The sequence below is a fragment of the Lycorma delicatula genome, chromosome 11 (genome assembly GCF_047948215.1).
Source record: "Lycorma delicatula isolate Av1 chromosome 11, ASM4794821v1, whole genome shotgun sequence".
In the NCBI taxonomy this organism is placed as follows: domain Eukaryota; kingdom Metazoa; phylum Arthropoda; class Insecta; order Hemiptera; family Fulgoridae; genus Lycorma; species Lycorma delicatula.
In genome coordinates this window covers 50,732,509-50,747,282 of record NC_134465.1, presented here as the reverse complement: position 1 = coordinate 50,747,282, position 14,774 = coordinate 50,732,509, and the positions used below count along the sequence as shown (strand labels likewise).

Genomic DNA, 14,774 nt, shown 5'->3' with positions numbered 1-14,774 from the left:
TAGATGTACTCTTAAAACAAATTGTAAACAAAAAAAGATTTATTAATATCCAGTTCAAACAAAAGCACCATATCCAGTTACATCACAACACTTAGCATTCCCAATGACAATATCTAAAAAAACTTAACACTGAGTTAGTTATCTTTAAAGTTTTTGTAACCTTTACCTTAAAGTTTAATTTAATTAATTTTAAATAGATTTCGAGTACATTTCATTAGTATATTGCTGGTAATAATCAGTAATTACTATTTAAATTAATTATTAAAGATTTTATGTTTTTGATTTATTTGTGATTATGAGAAAGTGTTATGAAACCAATATACAGATCTACGATAACAAAACTATATATGCTGGTTTGTACACGACAGCAGTCACATACATATGTTATAGACAACATTGTCGTATTGCTATGGAAATGTTTAGGAAATAAGGTTTGCAATAAAAATAATCATTTCTCAATGGTTGGTAATCAAGTATTACTAATTATTAATATACATTTTAGTAACTGTTAGTCATTTTAGAAAACTAAAGAATTGTAAATGATGTTAACCTCAGATAAAACAGAAATTTCTGGTTTATTAAATACAATATACTCATCTCTATAAGAAATGAATTTCAATCATTACAATTAAAGATGAATATCACAAAACATAAGACAATAATTTTCAATGGACAAATACAAAAAAAAGATGAGACCACAATGAAGCAGAGAGAGTTTAAAGATGATAAAGTAAATAAACGACATGTTTGTAATAATTGAAGAGATTTGTAAAAAGCCTTGCTAAAAATTAGTAATATCTTATAGGATAGACTTATAAAATTAATTTAAGATATAATAGTAATAATATGAACAAATAATACAAAACTACTTGATGAATAAAATCAGAAAAGGACATTACTGAAACGATTTATTAAGGAAATAAAATTATTTCATTTGGAAGAAAATTTAGCTAATCTAAAAGGGAGAAATGGCTAAAAGAAAATACATTTAATATTAAAAATATGCTTCTAACATGCTTATGATATGCAACAGTTTAACTAAAGAAACTAAAAATAAATCTATTAATAGTAAATGTAAAAGATAGCTCGGTATGTTTTAAAGACATTAAACATTAAAAATAATACAAAATACCAGAAGCATTTGAAATCTGGGTTCAAAGGAGGATGAAAAGATTTTTTGGTCCACTAGAATGATTTCTAAATGAATGATTTCTAGAATGGTTTCTAAAACAGTAGGAAAGAACCATTTTCTGAAACACCGGTTGAGTCAGAAAGGACTTTACAACTTTAGAAGAATATAAAAATTTACTGAGATAACTTACGGATTCGGTTGAAGTCTCACTTCATAGAAAAACATCACGTTTGCCAACCAACATTTATTTTGGTTCAATATAACTTCCATTTGTAATGCGACATATACATCCCACAGGTAGTTCACGAACCTGATGTTTAATGAAACCCCACAAGAAAAAATCTAGTAGGGTCAAATCTAGGGAGTGAGGTGGCCATGCAATTGAACTTTCATGACCAATCCACCGACCTGGGAATCAAGTATCACGAAAATCTCAGACTTCTAGGCGATAGTGAGATAGTGCCCATCTTGCTGATATAATGGTAACCTATTTGGTCATCATTGTGTAACTTAGGAAATAGAAAATTTTGAAGCGTGTCCAGATAAATGATATATTTTAGGCCATACAGCTTTGTTTGCTTAGGGCACAAAAATCATTGACCTTAGGGCTATCATGAACATGCTGCAAAGTTTCATAAGGGTTTTCACTAGCCCATATTTGACAGTTATGGGTGTTCACCTCACCGCTAATGTGAAACATTGACTCGTCACTAAAAATTACATTGTCTAAAAATGTATTGTTGTCTGCAATTCTATCCATTATTTCCATACAAAATTACAACAGAACAACTTAGTCATCAACTGTAACGTGTTGAACCAAGGTTAGTTTGTATGGCTTCATGTACAATCATTAACATAATACGTGCCAAACAATCGTTTGTGAAATGCCAGTCTCACATGACACATGTCGAGTGCAGTTGCTGACTGCAAATCGAGAAACCAAAACACACAATGACCACATTCTGCACCGCTAAATGTATCCATTTTTAACAACACTGGTAATAGCACTGGTGTTCGAATTTGAAACTAATGAACTATGTGAGAAAAAACTTGATATGTTTTGCTTTGAAATGAGACCTCAACCGAATCTGTAAGTTATCTAAATAAATACAAATTTAAAAACTATTTTTATGAGCTTTTAAATTAGTGAAGTACTTTTTGAATCACCTGATATAAATGAACATATCACAAAAAGAAATCCCTTTACAAAACAAAAATGAGACATTAAAAGACAGTAATACTTACATAACTTCTATATGGAACAGTAATTTATGAACAATTTCAGTAAAAGAAATCGGTAAAATAGAAAAAAGAATTTTAAGAAAAACAGTTGTAAAAGATGTGGAAATATTACTTATAAGTTAAAAAAAAAACAAAGAAATTTATAAAGATTTTGGAAAAATAGAACAACATACAATAAGGAAAAGAAGATTATAATTTTACAAATACCTATATAGAAGGAATGAGTGCAGATTAACTAAAGAGGTTTTTATTTTATTTTTTTAAAGTTAAACAAAATAAACTGATTTAGAGAAGCAGAAAAAAATTTGAAAATACTCAATTCAATTTGAAAAACTCAATTTGAAAAAGCAGAATTCTGAATAAACAAACTTTTAGAAAAGGGATAAATGAATCTGAATTTATTTTTCAAAATAACAGAAGAAAAAATAAAATTGTAAATGGAATGATGAGATGAAAAGAAAGATGAGTGAAAGGATGAAAAATTTTTTGGAAAAGAAAGAAAAGTCTGAGCTATGTAAATGTGACCCTTAAAGATCAGATCAAAAGAAATGAAAAATATTATTGATCAATATTAGTAACAATTATTTAAACATATTAAAAAAAATGGTAGAAGATAAGACAGAAAGAAACACAGGGTAAACAATAAATACTTGATATAAATCAAGGAGAATATATAAGCACATATGAAGAAATAAAGAGGTCTTTCTCTCTCATCTCTCTCTTTTTCCAGTCACTGACTGGAAGATCCTAATCAATCTTTGAATTAAAAAAATAATAATTTAGTGAAACAAAAAATAAACAATTTATATTTTATCTTTTGTTGGTAACTAGTTTTCATTAATAGACATTTAAATTAATGCCAAAGATTCTATGACTGAGAGGTTTTATTACGCACGAAATTAATATGAAAAAAAAACAAATAATTTACAACACAAATAAAAATATACATAGCTAATAGATATTTCAAATTTTTGAAAGAACCATCAATGTGTTAATTATAATAGACAGGAAAAAGTTGATCATTTTCACACACTTTCAACAACATTCATACGTTCTATATACAGAAAAACAATTTTTTTACATACAACATGTAAAAGAAGAAATATTAGTATTTAAATTAAAAATTATAAATCAACAGAACTAAAATTAATGTTATTTTAATCTGAGATTATGAGAAATGTTAATAAAATCTGATGTGGCCGTCACCTATACCTCAGTGTGGGTCACAATTGAAAGAAGATGGTTATTATAGTTTTCAGCCAATGACAGATAAGCAGTAGGTTGTAATCTTGGTGATTGTTCCACAACCACTTGTCTTAAAGAATCTGATACCATCGAAACCAATCTCAGAGCTGGACGATTGAACTGAAAAAAACAAACGCGATCTAATATTTAATTTAAGAATACCTAAAAGATAATGGAATATTATATATGTATGGAAGTATAAAGAAATCTAGAGTAATATTCTCACCTCCATATAAGTACTAATATTCATTTAAATGCCATAAAGGATGAAAATAATTTTAAAAATTTTGAACTTGCCAAAATATGTAAGTTGAAAACTAAGTATTGTCCTATAAGTGCGAAGATAATATAAGATAAAACAAAGAAAATAAGAGACCTCTACTGATATAGTGAAAAATTAATATAGCATAAAAAAGAGTAGAAATAAAATATCTTTTATTTAAAAGGCCACACCAGATTTAATGTATAATATCTGATGTTAGGAAAGAAAAGCTCATGTAATAATTATGTGAAATTTTTTGTTCTTTCAGTTATCTGTGAGTAAATTTGTTTACGCTACAGATTTACATAAATAAAAAAAAATGATTCAAATAGAACCTACTCATATTTAAGGATAAAGCAAATCTATTTCTAATAGATTTAAATACAGGAAAGTTTTCAACTCAAATATTATTACTTTTTAACTACATATTCATATATTAAACTACATAAATATTAACTACAAATACGTATTTAAGTAAGGTACCGTCTTCATATTTAAAAACTGAGGTATACTAGAGGACAGAAACAAATGTGGATCTACATAGTTATAAAAATATTACTGTATGATAAGTTTGAAATTTTTCCCCAACAACTTGTATCTACCACATTGAATCAAATTTATTTTTTTAAATAGTAAGGTGAATATGTAACATATCATATGATTTTAATGTAAAATTTGACATGAAAACCATTTCTCGATAAAAATGCCATTTCTTAATAAAAATGCCTTTGTTTTCAAGTTATAAGTAATCAAAGTTGCAAAGACAGAAAAATTTCAGTAGTAATAAAATGAGGTAAAATCTCTGTAATAGATTTTTTATCTCTTATTACCTTCAGAATTATATCGAATAACAAACTTTGAATAATAAATGTCAGAATTAATGGAACACTCATTAATAATAACTGCATTAACAATTAACAATGATAATAACAATAAATTCAGTTTCAGAGGAAGTTTGATAAAACTAAATGAATTAAGAAAGATAATAATAATAATAATAATAATAATATTATTAAAATTTGCAGGAGAGAACAAAAATTTGAACTACAACTTAATTCTCCAACATATAAGTAATTTATTGACCATCAAACACCATAATTGTACACTGAAGGAAGAAGCCAAAATGAAAAATGAATAATTTACATTATCGTAATATAATACAAATTCGTTCTTTTACTGTTTATTCTCTGGAATGGCTGTAAGATATTACTTCAGAGGATGAATGAGTATGCCATTTCTTAATGCCATTTCTTAATAAAAATGCCTTTGTTTTCAAGTTATAAGTAATCAAAGTTGCAAAGACAGAAAAATTTCAGTAGTAATAAAATGAGGTAAAATCTCTGTAATAGATTTTTTATCTCTTATTACCTTCAGAATGATGTGTAGTCTTGTACAATCTCAAGGTCAACTATTCACTGAGATGTGTAGTTAATTGAAACCCAACTACCAAAAAGCACCAGTATCCTTGACCTTTGGAGGATGCAGAGGCGGACAGGCACATGACTGATAGCCTAGGGGGTTCCTCATACGCGGAGGTCACCTGGGTACAATGAGGCCTTGAGCACTTCGCTCCCACATTTGATAGTGACCCCCGTGAGGTAAGTATACTGTAGTGTTCAATTGCCTGTGAGGTGTTTGTTTATGTGATTGGATGTGACTGATTGATGTGATGTGTGGAGTATGTAGCGTGAGGTATGTATTCTGGGGTGATGACTGGATGTCGTGGAGTGTGTGATGTGATTTTAGTCTGATGTGAGGTACCTTGTGGGGGTGTGAGGTTGGTGTCTGTTGACTATGGTGTCTGAATGTGTGTGAGGGCATATTTCCCCCTTCCTGAGGTAATGTACACCAGCCTTACCAGGAAAGATGGGTAGCCAGGGATGGAAGTTTAGTCGGTAGTGCGCAGGAACACATACGCATTTAATAACATCTTGCAGAATCTGTTAGTGAACCTGACACTGCCTAGGCGCCCATAAATGAAACCGTGAACGCGTATTCCCAAATCAGCTGATTTGGAAGTCAAGAGTTCCAGCATTCAAGTCCTAGTAAAGCCAGTTATTTTTACACGGATTTGAATACTAGATCGTGGGTACCAGTGTTCTTTGGTGGTTGAGTTTCCTCACTTTCCCCAATTAACCACACATCTCAGGAATGGTCGAACTGAGAATGTACAAGACTACACTTCATTTACACTCATACATATCATCCTCATTCATCCTCTGAAGAATTATCTTAACGGTAGTTACCGGAGGCTAAACAGGAAAAAAGAGAGAGGCGCCCATAAATGGGGTTCCTCCACCTCTTAAAAAAAAACTGGATAAAAGTAACTGCCTTTATTAGGATTTGAATCTTATAACACTTGACTTTAAGATCGGCTGATTTGCAATGATGAGTTCACCTCTAGACCAACCCGGTGGGTTAATAGAATACAAATTATATTATTGTAAAGTAAAAACTGATACATTTAAATACATTTAAAAGCTGTAAATTTATAATACATTTTTACATTTCAAATGTTTTAAACTGTTTAATTTTTTCAAGATTTATGGTATTAAATAATTTAGGACAGAAAACATTTAACTAAATTTCAGAATTAAATGTTGTCAAATATCATTTGACTTAGTCATTTAATTTGAAGTATTGTTGAAAATTATTAGTTACTGTGCATTATTATTATTATTAATTATTGTAAAGGCTGTTATTATTAGTGTTTGGGTCGTTAATTCCAACATTTAACTGTTGTTTAAGGTTTATTATTGGATGTAATTCTGAAGGTAATACAAAATAAAAGAGTTAATACAGGTCATTCTACTTTGTTTCATTACTACCATGACATTTCTGTGTTTGTAGGTTTTCTTATAAATCAAAAACGAAGCCATTTATCGAGAAATTGTTTTTTCACTGTATTTTCTCACTAATGTTTACATTATTACCACCTATCACATATAATCTTCTTATATAAAAAAACTTCTTATATGGAAGTGAAACTTGGACAATCGGAGTATCTGAGAAAAAAAGATTAGAAGCTTTTGAAATGTGGTGCTATAGGAGAATATTAAAAATCAGATGGATGAAGTGACAAATGAAGAGGTATTGCGGCAAATAGATGAAGAAAGAAGCATTTGGAAAAATATAGTTAAAAGAAGAGACAGACTTATAGGCCACATACTAAGGCATCCTGGAATAGTCGCTTTAATATTGGAAGGACAGGTAGAAGGAAAAAATTGTGTAGGCAGGCCACGTTTGGAATATTAAAACAAGTTGTTAGGGATGTAGGATGTAGAGGGTATACTGAAATGAAACGACTAGCACTAGATAGGGAATCTTGGAGAGCTGCATCAAACCAGTCAAATGACTGAAGACAAAAAAAAAAAATATAAAAAAAAGTTTAATTCATTGTAATGGATTCAAGTTGTTGGACAAAAGTTTCAAATCTATCGTGAAGTAGTAGTTTTGTAATTATGTAAATCGATACTCGTTTTTCTACCTCCTAGTATAACTCAGTTTTGAAATATGAAGCCTTTTTATACTTTAATAATATTCTGTGTCTATTTCCAAGCCTTATTCACAAATTGTGATGATTATTCTTTATTTTGAATAAGGTGCAAGAATTATTGGGGTCCCATAGATGTAATTTCCAGATAAATCAAGTAAAAAATGTTATAAACAAAAAATTACATTATACATAAAAAATGTTCATATGTTTTCCTTTTTTGTCATTATTACAGTTTAATGCTGGGATATTTATATCATTAAAATGGTAGATGTCAATACTATACTGAAAATATAATTTTCTTTAGAAAATTAATTGTAAAACTTACAAGTTAAAGAATTATTTAATTCTACAGTCTAGAAAAAATTTGTCCACACTCTGTAGTAATTTCCTTATTATCGTTTTACTGTATTCCTTTTTTTTTAAAGATAAATGTTCTCGCTATTGTATTTATCATGAATGACTTTTTCATATGTATAGGTATTTTTATAGGCTTATCACATTTTAAACAAAAATAAAACTAAAAAAATATATGATAAAATAAACTTAAAAGATATATAAAACCAAATTTAAAAATAAAAGTTAAATTAAATATGATCCATATTAAAGAAATAGATTTAATGGTGTAAATAAATAAATAAATTTCACATGGACTTCATTTGAAGCCAATATGTGCCATTTTAAGCTGTTTATTATTATTAGATTTTTAAGAATTAAAAAAAAAAATTTTAACTTCATTCTTATTAGTAAGGGGACCTTATAAATAAGAACGGAATAAATACATGTTTTATAAATTTATTGTGGTAACTGAAATAGAATTTGTTTAGATCAATAGATAGATTTCAACAAGATAAGTCTAAAATAAAAGGCTTGTATTAAGGAAGTATGATACTTGGCATTTGTAATGTGTGAAAGATGCTACCACTCACCCACAAAAGTCAACAATCTTTTTGTAATAGCAGATTTCAGATTAAAAAAAATATTATCAATTTCATTATTTGCGATAATTTGATTAAATTATCCTTTCCTCTACAGCTTTCGGCTGATTCTGGCTGAAAATTCCACAATCTTCACTTTTAACTTTTATATATTTTTAATTATCGATTAAAATGAAGCATAAGGTAACTTTTAGTTACTTCACTTAAAATATTTTTAAGATAAATTAGAAAGAATTAATTGTTAATTAATATTATGATTCGTATGTACTGTTTAAAACAGAATTTAAAAGATGAAGAAGATAGAAAGTAGATTTTACATAATAAATAGAAGATATTAAGGAAATAAATAAAACTGGGATTTAAACTTAAGTCCATTATCCTAAAAACAAGTCATAATTATTGAAGATACATGTCATTAGTCACTCCCAAAAAAGGATAATTATTCTCAAGAATAACAACCATCCCATGCATAGGTCATTAAAAAAAATAGGAGTAGAGTGGTTTCCCACACTCTTTTTTCACTGATCAAAAAATTTATCACTAAAACTGTAGAAGATATTTACTCCAGCAATAGCGCCTCCACTTTACTACAGGGTCTGGCTAATTGGTGAACATCACTACTCCCAAAAAATATAAATAAATAAATTGGACTAGTGCCTCTTGTAAATTAGATGGTAAACACAAACATGAGCTTAATGGATCCGAATTATATTGGAATTTCAGGAAATGAGTGCGCTGATCGTGTGGCAAAAGAGACCTGTTTGCAACCTCCTTTCACTAATCGTATCGTTTCGAACGATCTTGTCTGTTTTCTGAAGAGGGTGGATCATGATGAGTGGCAAAATGCTACCATTAACAATAAACTTTGTCCAGTTAAGAACAATGTGTCACCATAGGGCTCTTCATGTAGGAATAACCGTTGTCAGAAGGTTATTGTTTGCCGTTTACAAATAGGATATGCTAGACTCACTCATGGATATGTGATGACTCAGACTGATGCCCCCATATGTATTTGTTGCAACTGCCAATTAACGGTGCACCACAACCTTGTAGACTGTGTCTGTAATGTGACATTGCGCCAAAAACCAAGGCCTAACAAATGAAATATCTCACGCAATAATGTATCGCTGTAGTCTAATATTTTACAATTTCTTACGGCCATGCATCTGGATTTAAATATTTAATTAAAACTGTCATGTTTCTGCCTTTCAATGTTCAGCAATTTTATTGTTTTATGTTAGTTTCTTAACATTGTTTTTATTTTGAACTTAGCATTACGCATAGGTGTTTTACATAATTTTAATTTTTAAGGTAAATTTTAATTGTTAATCATTTATTACGGTAATTTTGTGTCCATACACTGATAATGATACGTCATTGTGCACCCAGGAAAAAAATCTTGGAAAAATGGTCATACGAAAGTCTGCCTCTACTCAGTTAGGGAAAATATTTAAGATACAACTGAATTTAACATCATTCAAAAATGTCTATATTAATAAAAAACAATACAGATTTTTTTTTTAAATAAGAAGGGTTATTATTCCACAGTAATCTGAATTTCTCATTGATTTGAACAAGCTTAATTTTATCTGCCATAGATAATTATCTATTGTGTAAGTGTAATAGAAATTATGTATAATTTAAAGATTGATAGAAAATTCTGTCTGATTTCAAGAAAAACAGTACTACAATCAATTGAAAAACATCGTTCAATTCTTAAAAAAATATTTTCAGCTACAAATAATTTTGTAAAAACCATATTAAAATCAAAGAAGTAAGGGAAAATGAGGCAAAAGGAAAAACTACTTAACTAAACAGAAGGGTTAAAAAATAAAACAACCTTGTCTGAAGTTCCAATCTCCCACATTATCTACGATATAATAATCTTCTTTGAAGAGCACCAACATAAAAATGTTTACTAATTTTTAAATGCATCAAGGACATTTTCATTGCTTCTAATGATGTTTACCGAATCTTCTCTAAGTTTTTCAACCTTATTCCTAAAGAAAAGATAGGAAGATGATACTGGAAAATAAGTTTGTTAAAGGACAACCGTTTTAGGATTGACAATCAACAACTGTTATAAAATGAAGGAAGTGAGCAGCTATTCATGATAAAGAAATAACTTTTTTTTTCTTACAATTTTTTATTTTAGTATAAAATTCTATTGACAGTATTTATACTAGGATGAGTCATTCATTAAGAAATTAATATATAATGAAAAGATTACCAATGGTATATAAGATTAAAGGAAAGATTAATAAAAATAAAAAGAAACAAAATAATGATGGAAAATAACAAAACAAAATAATAACTTGTAATTAAATAAACAATAAATATGAAAAAAAAAATAGGTATTTTTACTTGTGTTTATTAAATAAAAATTGAAACAAATGTTGACTAAAAATTATGAAGAATTGTTTTAGACAAGTCAAATCAAAAGTATAAAGTTTAAAAAATAAAATCACTTCAAACTACTTTTACTACCACAATATACATCCCTCATATAGGATTAGATTTAACATACAGAAATGAGTAATACTATGAATTTACTTAAGCATAATTAATTATTTAGTTAAACACAAATCGTTCAAAATGTAGTATGTGAAAAATCTTTCTAGTATTATTTTTATTTTTTATTATTAATAATATTTTATTATTTATTATAAGTTTTTTTTTGTAATATAGATTACAAAAATTTAAATTTTACATGAAATAATACAAGAATCAATGTCATCTTAGAAAAACCAAACTATAATGGCAGCAACTCATTGAACGATAAAATTGTTTAAGTAAGAAAAATTTTCTTTAGGTTAATGTCACAGCCAATTATGTTACAAAAATGAAATTTGCTAAAAGTTCAAGTTTTTTTGATCAAAAAACTTTGTTTTTAAATATTCTTCATTCAATCTTCCTTCAGAAGCAATCAAATTTTTAAACATTCATAACTCTTTTAAAATAGATAATTAAAAATCTGATGCGGACACCACAGACTTCCTTCTATGCCTATTAAATTACATATACACATTTAAAAAAATGAAAAGTACATAAAATTTTATTTGATTAATAAATTATTGAATTCTAATTTATCATAAAAGTTTTTTTTTTACAATCAGAGTTTAATAATTATTAATAAATCAAACATAAACTTTATTTATACAATTAACATTATTACAATTCATGTACATTAACTGTAAATAATTAACTTTTAACGTCATTTTGCATATACGTTAATGATTAATTAAATAGGACGATGAAGTACATCGAATGAGTACTGCAATAGAACTTTACTCGATGAGAGAAGATCAAAGAAAGAATAAAAAGATTAAGAGAGGATGATGAATATAAAGGGAGAGAAAATTTGAAAACTAAAGAATGTGTGCACAAATTAAGATCAGAAGAATTATATCAAACCAAAGAGCAATTAGATGATTGGCAACAAAAAACAAATGAAATGATTAACTCCAACTTAGGAAGAATATTGTCCAACAATATCAGATGGGGTAATGAACTAAAAGATAAGAATTTTTTGCAATTTATTAAAGATTGGCCATGAATGCCTCAGTTGTTCTTGTGAGGGTCTATTTTTCAGTCACTCTGTAGTTAACTTTGATATAGATAAAATTAAACAGAAATTCCAGAATAATTAAATAAATTAGACAGAAATTAAAGTAGAAAATCCAAAAATAATACGATTCTAAATTATAATTTTTAATTAATATTAAATAATCAGATGTTTCACCAAATCTATTATATATACAAATATGTAATACTGCCTATTAAATTACATATACGCATTTTTAAAGTACGTAAAATTTTATTTTGCTAATAACTTTTTAACAATCACAGGTTAATAATTATTAATAAATCAATACATTTAAATTAATAAAAAAATTAAAAAAATAAAAAAGCAGATAAAGTCTGATTAGAACCAATACGCCTTCTCTTGCAAGATCCAAATATTTCATTAATTAAAATTTTATTTGGATATAACTCTGGAACCAATGAAAATACGTATCACTTATTACATATCGTTGAAAGGTCTCAATGAGGGCTGATTAGTGCAGTTAAGTTAGTCCAAATATTTTTGGATTTTGGGCTTTTCTTGACACTTTTGGTTCAGTCGATTGCAATCAAAAGTGGTGGTGCACAACTAGATGTTACAACAGTCCTAAATTCAAAATTTCAACATTCTACGGTTGATCTTTTTTGAGTTATGCGAGATATATATGTACTGACCGAAACCAGTCAAAATAGATTCAGGGATGATCAAAATTGAATTGAAATCTGAAAACCAAAATTTTTCACGATCACAATAGTTCCTTTACTTCATACAAGAAAGTAAAAAAACCATGTGACATTTTTTCAGTCATAATATTGATATCTAATATTGCTAATTTTTTATGAAATTGACTAATGAACAGTGGGTGATTTACAAAAATATAAATACGATAAAAATGATTCTACATGGTCGATCTTCACCATTCCATTTTTAAAAAAAAATATATTTTACTGTATTGTACACAAAAAAGAACCAATTTATTAATACCAATTATTTTTATATTTACTCTTTTTTTCATTCTCATATACGACTGAAAATTATAAAGATTATATTTACAATAATAGAAAGTCTATTGATAAATGACATTACAAGATCTGAAAAAGTTTAATAATCTAAAAATAAAAGAAATCTAAATCAAAAGTGTCAACCATCACTGATTTTGCTAACGGCAAAAATTCTATTTCCTTTACAAGTAATAATTTTTCTTGCAGCCAAATTTCAGTAATGTTTTAACTGGTAATTACATATTACAAGTCATCATTAGTCCAATATTCTAAGCTTGTGGGTTACTGATATTTGAATAATAGATATTTATTGTATAATTCATAAATTGTTTTTTTTTGTTTTTTTTTATGAAAAATATTGTATTTTGCTTTATTATTTGTAAGTTTAACAAAAAGATCAATTTTGATGAATAGTAGCAATTAATTTTTTTTATCTACAGTCAAGGTGGGTACCTTTAATGATTACTTGCAACCTATAAACATAATGTTTTTATGCATTTGTCTGAAAAGTCCAGAGAAAAAGCAATCGCAGCCAAAGCTACTAATAACACTTTACCTATATTTTAATAATTAAATCTAAAAGAACTAATCACATTACTTAATACTTAATCGCTCATTACTCATTAATTAATCATTAGAGAGTTTATTTAATTCTTTAAAATTTAAACCTGTATCAGATAATTTCTGAAATTCTCAGAGATACATCAAAATACATATAACCTTATAATATGCATGTTTTCTGTACCATATATAATTGCAGTACAAAATTAGTGAGAAAAGAGTTGAATGAAAAAACTTAAACAATTACATTAAGTGTACTTACAATAAAACAACAAGTAAAATTATTATGTTTTGTGTCGTTAAAAGTAATGGAGTTATTGAAATATGATGTCATAGCATACTCATGCAATGCAAAAAATATTACATGTCTACATACACAATAATAATTATAAAAATAAAAGTAATTGAAAAAAAAAAAACACAAAAAGAAACCTCCATGCATTTAAGTAAATGAAAATTTATACATACGAGGGATATCTCTAAAGTAAAGACCACTGGGAAATTTCTCTCTTTAAGGTTGGCGAACCTGTGTCGTTCATAACCACCCTAGTAATGTACATTCTGCATTGTTGTCTGCAAGTTGTCGCGTTGTAGTATCTTTGATTATGTATGATACGTTACAAAATGAATATGAAAATCGATGTTGCCGCCGACTGTGAAATACGTGGAGTCATACGTTTTTAAACCATTAAAACCTTAAGCCGGCTGAAATTCATTGCCAGTTGGTTGATGTGTATGGTGATAATGTAATGAATGAAAGAAAGGTCTGAAAATGGTGTGAACGGTTTAGAAATAACAGGATTAATACGTTCAATGAAGAACGTTCGGGGAGGCTCTCGATAATTACCGAGGACTTATTGAAACGCGTCGATGCTGAAATCAGAAATGATCGTCGTTCACCGATTTCCGACCTGGTCCTTCTTTTTCCTCATGTATGAAGAGCTGTTACTGGTCGCATTGTTCATGACTATTTAGGCTTCAGAAAGGTTTGTGCACGTAGGGTACCGCACGTCTTAACGGAATGTCACAAAAAAATCCGAATGGGATCTGCTTTGGAATTTTTGATGCGCTACACAAAAAGTTCCTTAATTCAATTATTACCGGCGATGAAACATGGATTTCGTATTATACGCTAGGGAGAAAACGGCAGTCAAGTGAATGGCGTTATCCTCAATCATCAACCAGACCAACAAAGGTCAAGCCGCAGCCGTTTGGACGCAAACTGATGGCCTCGGTCTTTTGGGATCGGTTTGGCATACTGCTGATTAATTTCATGCCGCGTGGAACGACTATAAATGCAGAAGCCTAATGCGAAACTCAACGTAAGTTATGGCG

At 28.4% G+C, this 14,774-nt stretch overlaps 1 protein-coding gene across 4 annotated transcripts in view; it reads right to left on the bottom strand.

Moving 5' to 3' along the window:
• gol (ring finger protein goliath) overlaps nucleotides 1-14,774 on the bottom strand; it is a 342,552-nt gene that overhangs the window by 16,623 nt on the left and 311,155 nt on the right. For 3 of the 4 annotated variants that reach the window (XM_075378321.1, XM_075378322.1, XM_075378323.1), the window contains one exon: nucleotides 3,587-3,739. The exons of the other annotated variant lie outside the window; for it this stretch is intronic. In XM_075378321.1, the coding sequence (XP_075234436.1) occupies nucleotides 3,587-3,739 (153 nt within the window). The remainder of the gene's footprint in view (nucleotides 1-3,586; nucleotides 3,740-14,774) is intronic. 4 annotated transcript variants of the gene reach the window in all.